At 41.1% G+C, this 19,892-nt stretch overlaps 1 protein-coding gene across 7 annotated transcripts in view; it reads right to left on the bottom strand.

Moving 5' to 3' along the window:
• mapk10 (mitogen-activated protein kinase 10) overlaps positions 1 to 19,524 on the bottom strand; it is a 35,722-nt gene extending 16,198 nt beyond the window's left edge. For 5 of the 7 annotated variants that reach the window (XM_080875123.1, XM_080875118.1, XM_080875119.1 and 2 more), the window contains exons 1-6: positions 19,243 to 19,524; positions 7,644 to 7,715; positions 6,275 to 6,444; positions 1,415 to 1,544; positions 900 to 958; positions 374 to 512 (exon numbers count right to left, since the gene is read on the bottom strand). In XM_080875123.1, the coding sequence (XP_080731249.1) occupies positions 374 to 512; positions 900 to 958; positions 1,415 to 1,544; positions 6,275 to 6,444; positions 7,644 to 7,715; positions 19,243 to 19,245 (573 nt within the window). In that variant the 5' untranslated portion in view covers positions 19,246 to 19,524. Of the gene's footprint in view, positions 1 to 373; positions 513 to 899; positions 959 to 1,414; positions 1,545 to 6,274; positions 6,445 to 7,617; positions 7,716 to 19,242 lie in introns of all 7 variants that reach the window. The other 2 variants (XM_080875120.1, XM_080875121.1) reach the window with 2 other exon arrangements.
• Between the last annotated feature and the right edge of the window lie 368 nt (positions 19,525 to 19,892).

Below are 19,892 nucleotides of genomic sequence, written 5' to 3'. Positions count from 1 at the left end.
TCTATCAACACATATTTTCTTTGTTTGATCCTCACACAACTCGGGGTGTTAGAACAACAATTTGCTATTTTACAGGAGGTAATTCTGAACTGCAGCAATGTCGGGACTAAATTATTGTTGACATAGGGAAGGCGCTTTCTACAAATGCAAATGCTGTCTGCCTTCATGCATGTGGCACGCAAAACCTGCAGAGTCCAGTGCGCACTTGTTCCCGCTTCTCAGCCCTGGTCTCTGTAGCGTTTTCTCACTAAAGCGATTGAGGTGATGGCACAAAACGTGTGCAATATATTGACATTGCTGAAGATTTAAAAGCACACGACACAAACCAAATCCAGCAGTGGAAGAAGAAGACAGAGCAGGCTTGCTCTCCTACCCTGTGAATAATGCCGGCTGAGTGCAGATGTTTGATACCACACAGCATCTGGTAGAGCAGGTAGGACATTCTCTCATGGTCAAGCTCCATCTGAATCACCTGGCACAAGTTGGCATCCATTAGTTCCATCACTAGATACCTAAAAAACAAAAACAAAAAAAGTTTAATTTATGCATGAATGGTTGACACACGTGTGAGATGTGTGGCCCACGAGTTACTGCTGAGAAACTGAAAGCCTCCACGTGGGCCGATAACTCTCACTCTGGTACTATTTACACAGATATTGTTCTAAAAGTGAATTCACTCTCATTTATCATTCATTATGGAAACAGGACACCTCCGGCTGCCTCACATTACACCTACAGTACGTTCACTGATTCCACTCGAATAGTTGTCAAAAACGAATGAGGTGCAAAGGAGTAATAAGCACCTAATGTAGTGTAAATAGACTCCCTGTATTTTGTCTGGCATTTTAAATGAACACATGTTTCGTTTTCTTGCTAATTTTTTTCCTGAGTATACTTACACATCCTGGAATTCCTCTAATGATTTCTGTGGTGTGAAGACATTTAATAAACTGATAATCTGAAAAAGAGAACAGCATGAACAGGGTCAACAATGAGCAGTAAAAATACAAGAAAAGACATTAAAGCAAGGGACTGTGGGCACAAGTTAGTAATGACCCTCTTGAAGGACACCGCTGAGTGAGAGACAGAGTAAACCAGAGAGGCGAAACGAAACAAAGTGGGGATAAATGTGGAGGATGGAAAAAAGAGGCAGAAGAGCACAAACTGCGGCACTGGTGATTACATCCATGCCTTGAAGCACTCTGTTTCAGTCTCTTGCCAGTTTAGTACATTTCTGGAGGCATGGAATTTAGCACGGTCATAACGTCGCTGCGACTTGTCTGCTTTTGTAGCAAAGGGATTTAGCAGGAGCCAGAAATAGACTCAGACTGGGGTGCAGTTTTAAACTGCATCTCATTCAAGTCGGGATACATTTTCCTTTGGTCCTTTGTTACCTCTCGTTTGAATCGCTTACATTTTTGTGATTGACGCATTTCATGAGCACCAACTCCCGGTATGCCCTCTTGGCATGGGTCTGGTTCTGGAAGGGTCTGCTCAGCTTCTTGATGGCTACATTTCTGTCCAGGACAGCGTCATAGCCCGCACTGCAGAAAACAAACCGCAGAGATCAGTATTCCTCTTGCAACAATCCATGGCTTAATGTCAATAGTCACTGACACAAAAGGATAAAATAGATGAAAGGCTCTCTGTAAAAATAATATAAATCAGAACTTATTAATACATGAAGATTATAGGGCTCAATTATAACTTGCTAGCTGTGTGAAAACTGTGTATTACAGTAATAGTAAGTTATATACTTAATAAAACTAAAATCAATAAGTAGCCCATTAAATCCATGACACACTGTGATTAAACATAAATGTATACATTATTTTTTAATTTAATGAGTTTACTCTCATATCGTATTATTATTATTACTATTATTTGAATTTTTTATCTAATCTTATATTCAATTAATTAATTTTTTATTAATAATTATTATTGTATTTATTTCTGCATTTTGTATTCACAGTCATGGTAAAAAGAAATTATTTATTTAACATAAATTAAGGCAACATGCAGCTTGTTGTACTACTTTTAACAGCAACAGAGTCAAGTAAGTGTTTTCTCTGTGACTTTTACCAGTCTCTCACATCATCATGGAGCAAATTTGGACCAGTCTCCTTTACAGTGAGGTTTGCTGGCATTCATTTATTCACAGCTCTGTTAGAGTCCCGCTGCAGCATTTCAGTCAGGTTGAAGTCAGGACTTTGATTGGCCCAGTGCAACACCCCGATTCCTTTCTTTCTCAGTTTGAGAAAAGATCATTGATGATGTCTTTCTTTCTTAGTGTTGTGTTAATACGCACCTGAATACCAAACAAAAACAATAAACTGCTAAAACTGCTAAGTGGTTGCAACTTACCCTCTTAATTAGTGTGGGGAAAGTAAGAGTATTTAGTTTCATCTATCTATCTATCTATCTATCTATCTATCTATCTATCTATCTATCTATCTATCTATCTATCTATCTATCTATCTATCTATCTATCTATCTATCTATCTATCTATCTATCTATCTATCTATCTATCTATCTATCTATCTATCTATCTATCTATCTATCTATCTAATTAAAGTGTTACCAATGAAACTAAACCACACAGCAGAATGTGTGTTATATGTAGATGCCCTTTCCTTCCACCAGTTTGATGACCATTACAGCAGAGTGGGTGCTTTGCTGGCTCAACACAATCCCAATTTCTGAAAGCCTCGGGTATTTTAGCTGTTTGTGGCAGTTTATGTTGGCCTTCGCTGAACGGTAATACAGAAAAAGCTGCCATAAAAATGTCATCTCACTGTCTCGGCTCAACTTCAAAATGTGCCTTTTCTGACAAGATGCTATAAAATTGAGTTTCCAAGCATCTGACTGTGTACGGCTGGGTGGGATATGCTGTGGTTTGCCATGACTGTGTGGAGACTGCAGGCCAGAGATGATGTGTGGCCATGGAAACAGTGGAGCCTTCATAAAAGCATTGATCCAGTAGGGATTTGGAGTCAGTCATCACATTTGTAGCTGAGTGAAAGATGATGTCATAACCAGCTAAACTACTTAAAGCCTTCATCCCTCCTAAGATGCTTGAGAAAGCTCATTCTGACCAACTCATAAGGTCAGAGATGTGCACACATTGGGATTTTTGTGGGCGACCACATTAGCAGAGTGACTCTTAACTGTGGCAAAGACAAGCAAGAACAAGTTTTACCTCATTAGCATGTTCTCAGGCTTTACTGGGACAAGACTCTACTGATTGCATAAGAGAAGCAGAATGTGTACTTAGTCACTGCTGATTTTTTCCAGACAAGCTTCTGGATCTCTGTCTGCTCGTATGCATATTATTTGCTTGCAGTGAAAGCCCATGTATGTTATAAAATGTGTAAGCATTTAACCATCTGTGCAAACCATCAGACAGATGTTTATGTAAATATGATTATGTCACCCAGTCAGGGATTATGCTGAAGTTAAGACACAGCAAGTCACCTGTTTTATCTTTATAAAAACACATGCCAAAGTCATTTATTATGTTTTTATGTATTTGTGAACATCTAAACCAGGCCTTATAGTTTAACCAATTTCATCTCTATGATCAGGATATGGTCAAGGATATTTATATCATTCTCTGTGGTTTTATGTGGTTTGGTTGCTTTAATGCTAGCACCATATGACACCAGATGACAGCTGTGGACACAGCCAAGCAGCACACAGCAGAGCAGGTTCAATTAGATTTGCACTCCCTGCCATCCATCTCTACAATATCCTTAAAATGGGCACAATCCCAGCATTAGCAGTTACAGCCTGCCCAAGCTCTTTTGCAAATGCACGAAATTGCTTTGGAGCGGAAGGAGAGTGGGACTGAGGACATGGGAAGCAAAGGAAGGACAATGAGAGAGGTCAAGTGAAGGGCAGGAGAGTTGAGAGCTAGTGAATCTTCAAAATGACACAATATACACTGTAGTAAAACATGTCAGCTCAAGTCATCTCTGGGAGAGTTTGTGGCATGAGAATATCACCCTCAGTGACACAACATTAACATAAATATAACTTATAGTTCTGTCTGGTCATTTCACAAAGACTGTAAGATGCATTCCTTTAAGTGGAGGCTTGGCAGACATTCCTCTGCATTCTGACAGGGCGTGCGTGAGTTGACTTGTAATGAATACAAGCTTCCTCTGCAATCTGGATTAAGGGTCCACTTAATGCCCACCCTGTAAGGCTCTTATGGCTCATACATCCATATTCAAAATAAACGATATGTCACCAGCTCACTGGAGCACACCGGGAAGGATATAAGACTACACCCTTCACATCTGTGGAAAACATTAAGAGAAAAAAAATTCTGATATTTGATGAGTGTAATTTTTTCAGGAAAGTCTATTCAGAAACACCACAACTACAATTCATACTATTATCACAAGGTATTATTACTGTTGCTACTCTTTTAAAGTAGCAACAATTTAACAGTCTTTTTGGCTTTTTTAGGTATTTGCTATCAATTCTAGTCCAAATGTGGCTTAAAACAAGCAATTAAGATTGGAAACTCATCAGGAAAGTGTTTATTGAGGTAACAGATCAACTGAGAAGAAGGGTTGTTTTCCCACAGACTTCTGCACCAGTGCATCTTTCTTACAGGCAGCTAATAAGGAAGCCCCCCTGCTGGTTGCCTGAATTAGGTTTAGGGCACTTTGGCTTTATTTTTCAGCCTCTCAAGCTACACGGATTTTAGTAGGTATGCCTGCTTAACTCCCTGTCAATGCAAACATCTAATTGACCAATCAGTAACTCAGTGTATTTTAGCATGCTGACAGGATCAGGGCTAGCATGGTGGCACAGTGGTTAGCATTGTCACAGCAAAAAAGTCTGCATGTGTTCTCTCTGATTTCCTCGCACACTCCAAAGACATGCGTGGGGTTACATTATCTGATGATTCCAAATTGGCTGTAGGTGTGAATGCAAATGGCTGTTCACCTCTCCAAGTTGTAACATATTTCTTGCCTTTAGAAACAACACCATCATGACCTTGAATTTTATAAGTGGAAAAGGATGGATGGACATGGTCAAGACAACCTGCTGAAGTTCACACCGGACATAAGAATGAAGGTGACTTAAGTATCGTGGCAGCAGTTGTTTGGCTGGTCTGAGTATTTTAGAAATTGCTGATCTACTAGGATTTTCCTGCACAACCATCCCCAAATAACCACTTGTTAAAAACAAAGCACGCAGAAGAGCATTTCTGAACACATGCTGAAACTTAAAACCGATGGGCTACAACAGCATAAGACCACACTGGGTGCCACTCCTGTCAACTAAGAAGAGCAAACTATAGTTCACACAGCCTTACTAAAATTGTATAGAAGATTGGAAAAATGTTGGCTGGTCCAATTAGTCTGGGATTTCTGCTGAAATATTCAGATGCCATTGAGCTGAATTCGCTGCATACAACATGAAACAATGTTGCATTCAAGTCCTGCTTTATATCAACAGCTCAGGCTGTTGGTGGTGTAGCGGTGTGGGAAAATCCTTTAGCACACTTTGGACAACTTGGTACTAACTTAGCATCATTTAGCCACCACAGCCTTACTGATTATTGTTGCTGACCATGTCCATCCCTTTATGATCACAGTGAGCCCATCCTCTGATGGCTGCCTCCAGCAGGATCATTTCAAATGTGACTCAGTCTAGTAGAACACCTTTGGAATGCTCTATTGGATTGGAATGGAAGATTCCCATAATGTATGTGCCGCTGAAAAATCTGTAGCAACTGTGTGGCTATCAGGTCACCATGGACCAAAATGTCTGTTTTCAACACATTACTGAACCTATGCCATGACGAATTAAATCAGTTCTACAAGCAAAAAAGTTAAATTCCATCTTTTATATACAGCCTATGTTCCCAATGTCAACATAAAACATCATTTAATGATTATTTTTTTCCCTAACATTAAAGATATTAACATTTATCAGCAGACACAGATAATTCAAACAATTAAAATCACTGCACCTGCTTGCCTCGATTAAGTTTAAACCAAACATTTGTGCAAATGAACAAAGAAGAAGAAATCTCTCCAGGCTTTTCAGAAGAATAAAAAATATGACTTTAATATATATTAATTAGCAAAATTATTCAGAAAACCTCACAAATTCACTCCAACATTAAAAACAAACGTTAGAAAATCAGCTAGCAATGAGTTAACTGAGCATTAAAGATTACACCAAAGCCCATCAAACAACTTGATATGATATAAAATAAGACATTAGAGAAATGTACCATTGAGCACTTACCAGACAATTCCCTGAGCTCCAGAACCAATGGGCTTTAAATTCTGGTAGCGTTTTAAAACTGTGAAGGTAGAGTCTCCCACTTCCACACTGTAGAACTGGTTGTCCACTTTGCTTTTGCTCATGTTGTAATGCTTGGCAATATATGACACATCCACTTGTTTTCCAAAACCCTGCAAAGGGATGACATAAAATGCATATGTAACACATCTAGGCTGCACATTTGTTTTTATCAGGCTACTCATTTTAAAATCAATATCGAATCATTGTTATACGTTATATGATATATAGCCATAATAACCATCATTAATATCTAAGAAGAGCATCACATCATAACATGCATTTAACTGCTGTAAAGGCAAAAAAAAGCATACATTAAGGTATATTTGGTAAAAATGGTAAAGTAGAATAAACAAGACAGGACATAAGGTTTAGCCGAGTTTACAGCTGAACGAATTCAATGCAGAAATATAATCTCTGTAAAAGCCCCTCTAACGACATTAGCTTTAGTCCTTACTTGACTACATTTCACCCGGCAATCAGGCTGTAATTACTTGGGCAAAGCAGGCAACCAAATGGTGCCACAACAAAGCATATCAGGTAATTAGAGACTTGGTAATTATAACACAGCTCACAAAACAAGCAAAGTTACTGCATATGCACTGCTATGGTTGAACCATCTTCTTTGTGCACAATGGAAGATTGATAAATCTGCTTTAAGGCGCTGAAGGTCGATGTCCTCCAAACTTATGATCAGATTATTCCTATATATCTGGTATCTTTAGCAGCTATTGAACATTCAGCTAGAATCTCGTGTGCAGTGCAAACATCCCAATCTATCTGAGCTCCAACTGAATTGTCTGTGTTTTTTTCCTTATAACAAGCAACACAACGTATGTAAAAAGAGTCAAAATAAAGACTTTTTATCTTATGGAATCACAACCCCAGCTGAGTTCTGTATTTACACTGTGGAGACAACAATTAAGCTTCAGTAATGAGCAGATTATACTGCATTCTTTTTGGTATAGACCTCAGTTAAAGAGGAATAGTGGAGGTGTTGAACAAAAGTAGAAAATCAAGGCTAGCTGAATTGTTTTGATATACATAATGAATTATCAACAAAAGGCTGAAAACACGTCAACTTCTGATAAAGGCTCCTCAAGGACATTTGCGTCAAACCTCTTAATCAAACCATTTTGCACACATTGTGTTGTTTTTCTTAATTAAACATTTCAAATTATTTTTTGAGCACACAACTGCTTAAGAGCTCATTTTGCATACACAGGGGGGGAAAAAAACCCATACAGAGTAAGAATAGAGGGAATGGAAGTGAATGAATACTGTACCTTTTTTACCTGTAAGGAACACACACCTGACAAAAGGCTATCTTTACATCCAGGACTGGTTGGCTGCAGTTATATAAGAAATGTCTGCTCATAAATACCTGAAAGACACAAACAGAGGAGAAGCAGAGAGTGAGCACATGTAGGTGTGGGTGTGGGTAGTGGCAATTTGTCACATATACAATGGCAAAACAAAGATTTATTATTGTATTTCTGCAAAACAACACTCACACCTCTCCCCGTGTGGGGACTGAAACCCACCAGGAAAATTCACTTGTGTCCTCTCTACTCTGTTCCCATCATTCTCAATAAAAATGAGAAAAACAACAATTCGTCACCTCCCAGTCCTCGATAAATATGAACTGACCAGTTATCGATTCTTCATCAGAGCACATTGCAGTGTGGTTGCAGTGATCAATGCGTGTTGAAAATAAGACATGAGGAGGTGGTCCCATTGATGAGTGAAAGACGATGAGAAGATATTTGCTGATGAATTCCAAAACAGCTGAAAGCAAGTTTTCCCTTTTAAAATGGATTAAAACAGGTTTTGTGTGAATGTAAATTTAAAGCTAACAGTATAATCTATATTTTTTTTTAAACGTGCTTTCTTTTGCCCTTTGTGTGAGATCTGGTTCGTTAAATTTTAGATAGCTTAGCTTGAAGACAGGAGAGACAAAGAAATAGCTGCCCAAAGTTTAAAACATAATTACTGATCAGCACCCTTAAAAACTAGTACCCCCATTCATTAGCTTCTAAAACCACTTCAACTTTTTTCTGTGTGACTTTTTCAGTCTTTTATATCATTGTGGAAGAATTTTGGCCCACTCTTGTTTACATATCTTCTCTTCACTGGGGTTTACATACAAACATTTATGCACTGCTGAGGTCTGGACTTGGACCGGACAACTGCAACACCTCAATTCTTTTCTTTTTCACTCATCCAGTTGTAGATTTGCTGCTTGGGATCATTGTTCTGTTGCATTACCCAATTCTTGCCAAGCTTTAGCTGTTGGACAGATGGCCTCACGTTTGAAATTGAAATACTTTGGTATGTAAAAGGAGTTTATGGTCCATCCAATGACTGTAAGCCATCTAAGTCCTGCAGTTGCAAAACAAGCCCAAATCACTCCACTGCCATGCTTGACAGCTGGTATGAGGTATTTGTGCTGATATGCTGTGTTTGTTTTTTGCCAAATGTAAGGTTTTATCTATCCATCCATCCATCCATCCATCCATCCATTTTCTTCTGCTTGTCCGGCCAGGTCGTGGGGGCAGCAGCCCAAGCAGAGAAGCCCAGACCTCCCTCTCCCCAGCCACCTCCTCCAGCTTATCTGGGGGAACACCAAGGCGTTCCCAGGCCAGCCGAGAAATATAATCTCCCCAGCAAGTCCTGGGTCTGCCCCGGGGCCTCCTCCCGGTGGGACATGCCCAGAAAACCTTGCTCAGGAGGCGCACAGGGGGCATCCTTGTCAGATGAATTTCTCCGTGAATCGCTACCTTATCGTGGTGGAGGAGTTTGTGTGTCCCAGGGATCCCAGGGGCTAAGTTGTCTGGGGGCTTTTGCCCCCTGGTAGGGTGTGACCAGACAAAGAGCGATTCAGCAGACCCCTATGAAAAGACCATCGAGGCAACAATTCACCCTGCCCGGGATAGGGTTACCGGGGCCATGCCCTGGAGCCAGGCCCGGGGAGGGTGCCTGGGGGCGAGCGTCTGGTGGCCGGGCCTTAGTCCATGGGGCCCGGCTGGGCACAGCCCAAAAAAGGGACATGGGCCCATCTCCCTGCAGGCCCACCACCCACAGGAGGCACCGTAGGGATCGGGTGCAATGTGAGTTGGGCGGCAGCCGGGAGCGGAGGCCCTGGCGGACCGATCCCCAGCTACCAAGACTGTAAGGTTTTATATTAAGGCTAAACATCTCCGTGTGCTTATGCATTGATAGTTGATCTCAATATACAATGACATGTCACAGAAATCAATCCGTGACATATATGTTGTGCAACTACATGTTTTGCTGATTTTTCAATCTTAGTGCCACAAATGCAAATAAAAAAAGTGATGTCAACCGTTTTCCTGTTGACACTGTATGCATTTATCCAACCTCCTATTTTAACACTAGAACACTAAACTTGTTAACCTTTTCAACCTACAGGAACATATCAGTTTGGAAACTAAGAGGATTACACAAGCGGAATATATTTAACACTACCATCACAGGTGAAAAAGCTTTTTCAAAAGCCAGTACCATCAAAGACTGCATTTGCATAAAAGCAGTGCAGTGAATTTTGGTAAAGCTTCGAGGCTTTCACTGTGAAACAGCAGCTAATGGGTAAATTTGGTTTAACTGGAGATTTGCCAATTTTCTTTAGCTTTTTTTTTTTTTCATTGCCAGAGTGAAGCAAAGAGGAAAGAAAGCTCTGAATGACAGTAGCTCCCACATTAAGCTGGAGGGAGAGCTCGCCCACAATCACTCTATCTTTGAGGGGTTTTCAGGTAATGAAAGTCCCAGAGGGCTAAAGACCACGTCTTTCGAATAAGTTCATACATGATGTTAATGATGCTACTAAAAATAGAGAAGGAGGGGGGGTAAAAAGACCTTTTTCGGTAGTTCGGGAGTTCACATGTGGTTGTAAAACTACACAAATGTCACCAAACAGTTTGGAGGACGTCCTCGTCTCTCGCAAAGCATTGAAAGGATCCGACTCTGCAATTTTCTCCGAGGAGCAAATGGACATAAATGTCTCTTTTAACTCTAGCTGTCCTCTAATACTGTCACAGTTCCCACTTTAATATGTGTGCTGAATCCAAAGGGAGCAAAGCAGCTTTTAGAAAAGAGATAAGGGACTCGAAGGTGGGAGATTTCTGGTTCAGCTTATTTCACTTGAAAAAGTGTTCAAGTAAATGGGTGAATTTCACTGTTGGGTGTGTTAGGAATTTGTGCTATTAAATTAGGAGAAATTAATTAATAATCATTCATAAACTGATTTTTTCAAATCTGTTTTGAAACAAAGAAAAGGGAAGGGCAATGAGACGAGAAAGATGTGCGATTTTTGAGCCCACAGTCTCCAACACGTCAAACCACTATAGTAATGTCATTCCACATGTGCGTGTTTGACTAGCATCCCGGTCACCACATTAAGTAGCATAATATTTGCTGTTACTCTAACAGGTCAACACTGAATCAGCCCTGGCGTGGGGCTAGCTGTATCTGTGCTGCTCTAATCTTTACCTGTCTGAGTACATAAGCTATTAATAATAATAATAATAATAATGGATTGCATTTATATAGCGCTTTTCGAGAACCTCAAAGCGCTTTACAATTCCACTATTCATTCACTCTCACATTCACACACTGGTGGAGGCAAGCTACAGTTGTAGCCACAGCTGCCCTGGGGCAGACTGACAGAAGCGAGGCTGCCATATCGCGCCATCGGCCCCTCACAGGCCAAACTGTTTGTCTTCCAGCAGTATACGCTGGTAAACAACACCTAGATGGTGGCGGGATCCTGCACACTACAGTCCTGTCAAACCTGGCAGCATATTTACATGCAGATGTTCATTTAAAAATATTGCAGCCTTAGAAAAAAACTAGTAAAACATGTTTTAATTATGCTTTCTTTGCTTTAAAAAAAATATAAATAAACAGTTCACTTTCATTTCTAATGCAACACGTTTCCATAAGACTTTTAACAGCAGATGGTGAATACACTTTCATCAGAACGAATGAAAGATGAAGGAGAGACTGAGTACAGACCATAAACAATTTACCTGGGAGCCAACATTTTTTGGAGATTACAGTTTTAAAATGATGGCTGTCTGGCGCGTCGTTAAAAACAAGAAAGATTGGGTAATTATCAGGAAAAGTTATTCACGAAAAAGCAATGAAAACGACAGACCAAAACAAATCGCACCACAACAGTTTCTTCCCTCCCACGTTAGCCCACAGCTAAAAACACACACACACAAAACAAACACAAAAAACCCACCAGATTTTGTGCTTTGTTTGTTTAACCCTGTGACTACATTCTGTTGATTGTCCTTATGGCCGAAATGCTGCTTGCACCTACAATTATGCTCAGCACCACTCCTTAAACTGCCCATTTATCATCCTGACTGCAATACATCTCCTCAGTACAAGCCGGCATCAGCTGATTGAGAGGTTGAATAAGCAAAAAGTAAGGATAAGGATGATTTTCAGCTCATTCAAAGATTGTGAAGAGTTTTCAGACCTGCCTACATTATTTTGAATGGACCTTAAATTCCAGTGAGGATTTTATAACACTACAGCAGTTACAAGCATGACTTACTCTGCTTTAAAATGCCTTTCACCTTCAGCCTTGCTCTGCAGAAGACTGTGATGTATAGGGCATGTTTAATATGGTTGCAGGGGTTTCTATCAGGAGTGTGGAAAGCGCAGCATCAGACAAAACTGTGTAGAAAACAGCTTAGAGTGAGCAGTGCAGATACCGTTTCCAACAGTACAATGTCTCATGTCAGATTCATTGCCTTTATAAGAAAGCTAACTTTGCTAATGGCAGCATAAATGCCTTGATAAATGGCCTGTATTTGTATAGCGCTTTTCTAGTCCCTAAGGACCCCAAAGTGCTTTACACAACCTGTCATCCACACACACATTCACACACTGGTGATGGCAAGCTACATTGTAGCCACAGCCACCCTGGGGTGCACTGACAGAGGCGAGGCTGCCGGACACTGGCGCCACCGGGCCCTATGACCACCACCAGTAGGCAACGGGTGAAGTGTCTTGCCCAAGGACACAACGACCGAGACTGTCTGAGCCGGTGCTCGAACCGGCAACCTTCCAATTACAAGGTGAACTCCCAACTCTTGAGCCACAATCGCCTTGCATGGTGCTAATATCTTGCTTCAGGAGCTCAGAGAACAAAGTTTTCATTTTCAGGAAGTTCACTTTCCAGCTCTGTGCTTTTTAAAACTGGATTGACTCTATGAAGGTGAGAACTGTCTCCGAAGTATTACTCTACATTGCATCACACTTAAGAAAGCAACAGCCTTATAGGATGTTGAGGAGTCTTTGCATTGTAAACTATAAACCGCAGCAGTCGGTAGGACTTTAGTAGCACTGACACATGCCTGACATTTTTGTTTTGTTTTGTTTTCCTAGTTTGAAAATGACAACTGTGAGCCTGTGTCAAAGTTATTAAATGCAGGACCAGTTAAGCCAAGTGAGCGAACTTCCATCAGTCCCAGTTCCAGACCATGTAATTGCTTTAACATATTTGAATAACTGTTATGGACGTGTGGGTGATGTGCAATTTTACAGCAAACTAGTGAACGACAAAGCGCACAGACAAACAAAGTCACTTTACTGTTCCCAAAAAAGGATCATTACTAATGCAGATTTTTTTTAACACAAAAGCAGCAACACATTGATTTAGCTCTGATTCTTTCTTTTTTCTTAAACTAAACAAGAGACATAGATAACTGAAACAATAACTTTATATTTTATGCATGTCCAAAGTCCCAAATTATTAGATGGGGAAGCAGGCTGTAGAAATGGAATCATTAACAAATAAAAGAAAGAAAGAAAGAAAGAAAACAGATTAAAAATGTTTCTAAATACATTTTAAAAAGTAAAATAAAGAGTTTTACAAGTATTGGCTCTGGTTTTTATGTAAGCGTCACCTTCAGTCATCTTTTTTTTAAATTGCTAACAGTCATCCACAAAAAAATAGGAGACATATAAAAAGAGGAGAAATCACGCAGTGCAAACAAATTCAGGCTATTTCACATAGGCCGTAAATAAACTGTCTCAGATGCAGCATTGCATTTACAGAAATGAATCTATTGTATGATTACAAAAAAGGTGACCAACTGCCATTAAGAGACAACTAGAGAAACTCAAGAACGGCACAATGAAAAAGACAGCATGGAAATCCAGAAAGGTTTTAATTATCTAAAATGGGCTAATGTAGATGATGTATGGTACATCTCAGGATTAATTGGAGTGGCTGTTTACATGCATTTGCCTGCATTTGTAGCTGATCCTTGTTATTTGGATCCTGGGCATTGTGTTACATCCACCCCTGTGGGTACAACTGTACCTCAGGCAACTAGTGATCACTTTAGTTAGGAGGCATGATCCTAAAATACAGCATTAGTTCCTAATTCTTGTCCAATCAACTGTAGGAGGTTTAAGATTTTCTGATGCTTCTTTTTTGCACATACCTGGCAGAAAGGTTTATATTATATAGTGTTCATTCAAATAGTCTTTTACATAGAACTATTCCAAAGAGAGTATTGGTGTATTTATCTGTGTGTGTAACACATAAAACACTAAATGTATGACAGTGATTTTCAGCTATAATATATACAAAGATTTAAATGTAAATGGTGAAGGCTTTTTCTTGATAAACCAAACCAGTCACATTATCACTATAGGTGAGGCAAACTACAGTAGCTCTACAGTAAAATGCAGATCATATTTTACCACGCCAGGTTATCAAAATTGTGCATGATCAGCAGAAACACTAGAGCAACTGATTAAAAGAGAAAACTGACCACCACGCTCTGTAAGTTAGTTTTGAGCGCGGCCTGCAGTAACTTTCGTGGTAAATCCCTTCTACCCTGTATGAACACTTAGTGTATTGATCCAGGCCATTTAAAAAAAAGTATCTGCAGATGCTACAGAAAGGAGAGCTTGGATGCTCTACAGTGTATCTGGTGCTCAGTGCTCATGTTGTGAGGCTGCTAGCTGGGGCAACAGATGCACCTGCTCTGCATGGCTAAGACAGGTGAGGCTGTGACCGAATATGGTTATTATTCCATCTTTGACTCCTCCTACCGTGTCTTTCCTCTCTTTTAAGTTTAACATGCTAGTGTTTAGTTACAAACTCAACAAAGGAGTTCAGTGCAAAGCCCAGCCAGCTGAACAAGTAGACAGTTTTGCACCCATTCATTTTTAAGAAGTGCTAGCAAGGCTGCACTCACCTAATCACAGATACAGTGTATGGATACAGTGAAATAGTTACTCCTTTTAATATGGTCTGAACTGGAGGTGGTCTACTGTAATACACGGTCCTGATACAGTGTTAGTTGTCTCCCAGGTCAAAGGAAAGGCAAACCTTAGTTTGAGGTAACACAAAAGTAATCTTCAAAAACTGATTTTGCTGGTGTTTTTTTTTTGTGGGCTGTGTGTATTAATAAAGTGGTCAACACCAATACTAAAATTAGTTATCCAAACTAATAACCAGTACAAAACCTTTGCAGTAAAGCTAAGAGGCTTTGGGGTACCGTCAAGTTCTTCTGACTCTGACCTTTCAAGTGTGGTAAGTTTAAAAGCCCACAGACTATTATTAAAGGATCTGTTATGAGATATTTTTTGTGTGTCACGGAGGTCCATTTCATTACTAGCTGCAGAATTGCAGCCAAGGGGCGCCATGCCAATATCTACCAAGAGTCTCTCAGGATCGAAAGGTGTGTTTGACTATGTCTGCCATTTCTACTTTTGAAAATATTCATAGACACAAATGATAGACATAGCGGCCTCAGAGACAGAGAAAAAAAGTATTTTAGCCAATGGTACAGTGTAATAATAAGCACCGGAGGGAACAGTGTTAAAGGTGCAGGTGTTGGAAACAGGTAATAATGATGCTCGTCTTTGTGTGGTAGCTATGTCTCACCTGCTTTCAGCAGGCATTTTATGCCTGTTTTTGGGTTGAACTCAGGCACATTGCTACAGGATGGCATTATTGTGCTTCTATGGTTCTCCCCACCGCATCCTTTGTTCAGCACAGGCACTGTCTGTGCTGTCAGGCTGATTGACTACTAAAAAGTAATGATAAAGCACAATAAAGCCAGTCATGTGCCAGTCAAAATGTCCACAGATACCAATGTTTGCTCTCATATCCATCTTTTCTTTCTTCCCACTCCGCTCCTTTTGTTGATGTCACCCAGTTCGCACCACAACATTGCCCATATCCCCCTTGTTTCTTTATTCCTCCCTCCATCGTCCGCACTGATGAGAGCCTGCATTTTTCCCTACCCTTCCTGTCTTTTGTCCCTCCCTCGCTCCCACCATTCCCACTCCCAGGCTCCCAGCCTGCCTGTAATTGTCTCCCCTCCCCCTCCCTCGGAGCTCCATTGTGAGTGCTTGGTTCAGCAGCCTCAGCCTCTCCTGCAGTATGCAGCGAATGCCTCGTCTTTTCCTTGTGCAGCCTGAGCTAAACGCAGCACAGCCTCCCCCTTTTGGGCTCGGGGAAAACAGAGAAGTAACTGCAGGGCCCAGGCAGGAGAACAAGACTTGGACTGACCCATCTAAGGGGTGTCAGAATCCGAACGCTCGCTGACACCCATCGATTTGTTTCTTTGCAGCTGAAAATCTGCTCACCTCCTCTGTCTCTGCTCTCGTACGTAGTCTTGCTCGCATCCTCTGATTTGCTTTAGGTAAACAGCAGGCACGCTGGCCGAAAAACCACGCTGACGCTGCAGTTTTCTGATAGGCTGCATAGTAACGACATGTACACCTTTGGCAAGTGCTGAGTGCGGTCATCTGATTTACAGCTTTTCTTGCAAGACCTGACACACATTCAGTAGAAGGAGAAGAAGAGCCACAGCTGGACCACACCGCGCATCCTGCAAAAATGGCATCCTGAACACTTTTAACTTTTATTTTGCCATAATGACAGAGACGTTTTCAGCACTGTCATGTGAACTGTGAACATTTCTATTGCTCTGTTTCAACTGTGGCATACTTTCTGAACTTTTATACTTGTAAACGCCTCAGTTTGAGCAAAACAACAAAAATCGACCTCCCTGTGTTGATGAATTTATGTAAAACCTCCACCCTCAGGTCCAACAAAGGTTTCCACGGTGACCTTTGTTGTCTCCTAATTATCTTCATATGCAGTGTGAGAAGATTGAGATCAAATCTAAAACAGCTCAAAGTCTTGCACGCAGCTATCTGTAAAGGCAAATAAAAGCTGCATATTTGTCAGATCAAATCCAATTACATAACTGCATTTCCCATGCTGCAGGCATATTGTCACTGTTTGTCTGTAGTTGTAAGCAATACTGCAACTCAGGGGGGGAATAAACTGGCGCACAGCGAGAATTTCATTTTTTAAAACTAAAATAAATAAGAGCATGCTATGAAAGATGTCCATGGAGCACATTTGTCAGCTTTCTAAGCAGTTATATCTAGTACATTACTAATAGTTATGTGATTTTAAGTGTGACCACTTACCAAGCACTTCTTAATCTACTTCAGGCTGGCTAAATAAATCTTCTCTCCCTTACTTGCTTACATTTTTTCACAGCCAGCGTTTTCCATATTTTTTTCCTTTCTTGTTTAATTATCCATCGTGAGACAACTGTTGAATTGAATTCGTCCAAGTTAATAACTGAGCTGGCATTGTAATATGGATTATTAGCACCAATCCACAGCTAGGAACAATGCTCAGCTGGGGTCAATGGGTGATGGCAGACTAAATCAGCGTTCCTTAGTAACCCATCCTCATCTAATGATAAGTTTGACCTTCCATAAAAGAGAGCAATGACAGACAGGCCCTCAGATGACTGATGTGGATATTTAAGTAACTGATTATCAGGAGGAAGATGGGGGTTTTTTTCAGCTTCAGACTAGCTACCTTGAACTGGACAGTAATTTCAATGATTATTTTTTGTTGTTTATTCATTCCTCTCCTCCCTGTGGTTTCATTTGTAATGACTTTGCTGTTATATAGCATTGCTAGCTGAATATATTTAAGACTAGGAGCGCTATTTGGGTAAAACGGGACATTTGAAGACATTACCACAGACTGTGTGAAACTGACTGGAGTGACCAATCAAATAATAGCTAGAAGATAACATTCCCTACTTTGCTGATTAATAAAGCCTGAAATCCCTCCATTATCTCAACTTAATGCATTGCCTTATTTTATTACATAACAAAGGATTATTGCACTGATGCTCCAGACTCAGCAAAACAAAAACAGAATGGTGGAAAAAAATGAGTGCAGTGGTGCAGCATAATATTAGTCTACTGGTGACCATTTCTATTGATGATGCTCCGTTATATAAACAAGCTGCTTCACTGCCAGTCAATATCACATCAAATCAAACAGACTGTTGTTGTTTTTTAAAATATAAATGTATATAATGCTAGAGCTACTTTTGAAATTCACCTGAGGTGTTTTGGGGAAAAAAAGTTCCTTTTTGGCAGCTAAAGATGACAAGGAGGAGAAAGGGTAGAACCTTTAGCCTATTTATCCAATAAAAAAGAGATAAAAAAGCAACTCTTCAGCTGCTGCAGAGACACCCATAAAAAAAGCTTTGTTTAACTGTTAAGCCTGTTCCCTGCAGCACTTTCACAAACATGGAAGCCTGCTCCTGAATAATTCAGCACCCAAGGTCACGGCACAAAAAAAAGAAAAAAGAAAACTCTATTTTCCTCCTGTCGTGAACATGAAGAGTTTGTTGTGATCCCTTCAAACATCTATTGACTCCACTGCACAGCATAAAGCCAGGAATTAGTCCATGACTATGGGCCTGCACAAAAACAAGAAATAGTAATAGAACAGAGAGCCCTGCTCACGCCTGCATACCTGAGCAATAAGTGCAGTGGGTCAGGTGGGTTTACCATGCCTTCCCAATGATCGAGCACTCAGGACAAAGCTGATTTAGAGAAATTACCTTCCTCTGCAGCTTCATCTCATTTAATCCACTACACAGCATGCAGCCCACATTAGGGCTGAACAGCACCTCTCTCTCTCTCTCTCTCTGTCTGCAGGATTAGGATTATTTGAAGTTCATCTTTCATGACAAACAGCCCAGAAATTACTTCAACTGTTTCTCTTCATATAAACAATCACAGCAGCAAAACCGTGACTCTTAGAAACACCCATATGGGCCAATAAATCACCACTATAGCACAGGCTGTTTGCACGAGGACACAGTTTTGCAGCATTTATGAAAGATATGAGGCAAGCCCCCCCACCCATCATCTCTGTGAAGTACTGATGGTCTGCATAATGCACAAGGTGCGCAGTTGACTTGTGAGGGGGAGGAGGAGGGACAAGCCCTGCATGTAGGCCTCCAATATGTATCCTGTGTAAGGCTATGAAGAGATATGAAGAGCATCACTCAGCCAACATCCAGTTTCAGCCGCCAATCAAACATACATAAAGCGCTCTAACACCGACTAATCAGACTGTATGGATGTATGGAAAGGGAGGTAGCCTGGATACCCCCCCCCCCCCACACACACACACACACACACACACACACACACACGCACCCCTTCTCTCTCTCTCTCACCCGATTTGGATGAGGTTATTACCGATGATGTGCGTTCAAGGCAATGCAAGATGCGAGATATTTTGTCAGGCCAGGGCTCGCGTCGTTATGAAATCCCTCACAGCGCTGCTAGTGAGTTATAGAACAACACACGCGGCTGTGAATGACACAAGATGGGGTTGATTATTTATTTATTTATTTATCAATCGCTGTCCCTTTCCCCCCCTCACTGAGGCATCACTAGTGTACTTCATTAACCTTCCCTTTCGATCAATATTCATCACTCCACCCTCCGGCCAGGCACGAGATCCAAGCATCGCGTCCACACTGAAATAAAACAAATCCGTCCGGCCTTACCATTCCGTGCCAGTTGATGACGATCCCAGTCCAGTGCCTGTCCTTTTCAAAACATCCCGACGGGAAACACTGCGGAGACCATTGCTGAAGGCTTCATGAAAAAAATCATTGATGTGACGAAGGAGTGAGAGGGAAAAAGGGGTCCGAAAAAGAAGACGAGAGAGAAAGGGGAAAAAGAAGCAGAGGTGGACCGAACCGAGGTTTGCTGATGCTGAATCACTCTCCCTCAGCTCACCACCTTGCAACCATTGTGCTGCAAGATGCTGGCTGTACCATTGTGGACCTCACCAGAGCAGAGAGAGAGAGAGGAGAGGGAGGGAAGAGGAGGGGCGATGGGGGGCGATGTTGCCATGGCAATCGAACAGGAGCACGTCTGACGTCAAAGCCAGGACAGAGAGGGGAGAGGGAGAGATCACATGGAAGCTGTCCCCCCGGATGGGAGGGGCGTGTTAGAGCATCTTCTCATCCCATCCTGTACCGTCCCGCTGGTGCGGTCACGCAGAACATTGAGGATATGAGGCTCTGTTATTTCTCAGGTTTCCAGGGGCGTGTCTATGCAAATAATGTTTTTGCATTTATTGTTGTTGTTGTTTTGGGTTTTTTATTTGTTTTTTGTTCTCGACTTTATTTACGTCTTACTTTGAAGATAA

The sequence above is a fragment of the Rhamphochromis sp. 'chilingali' genome (genome assembly GCF_963969265.1).
Source record: "Rhamphochromis sp. 'chilingali' genome assembly, chromosome: 2".
Lineage (NCBI taxonomy): Eukaryota > Metazoa > Chordata > Actinopteri > Cichliformes > Cichlidae > Rhamphochromis > Rhamphochromis sp. 'chilingali'.
The sequence above is the reverse complement of the archived record's forward strand: the minus strand, read 5'-3'. Positions and strand labels throughout refer to the sequence as shown.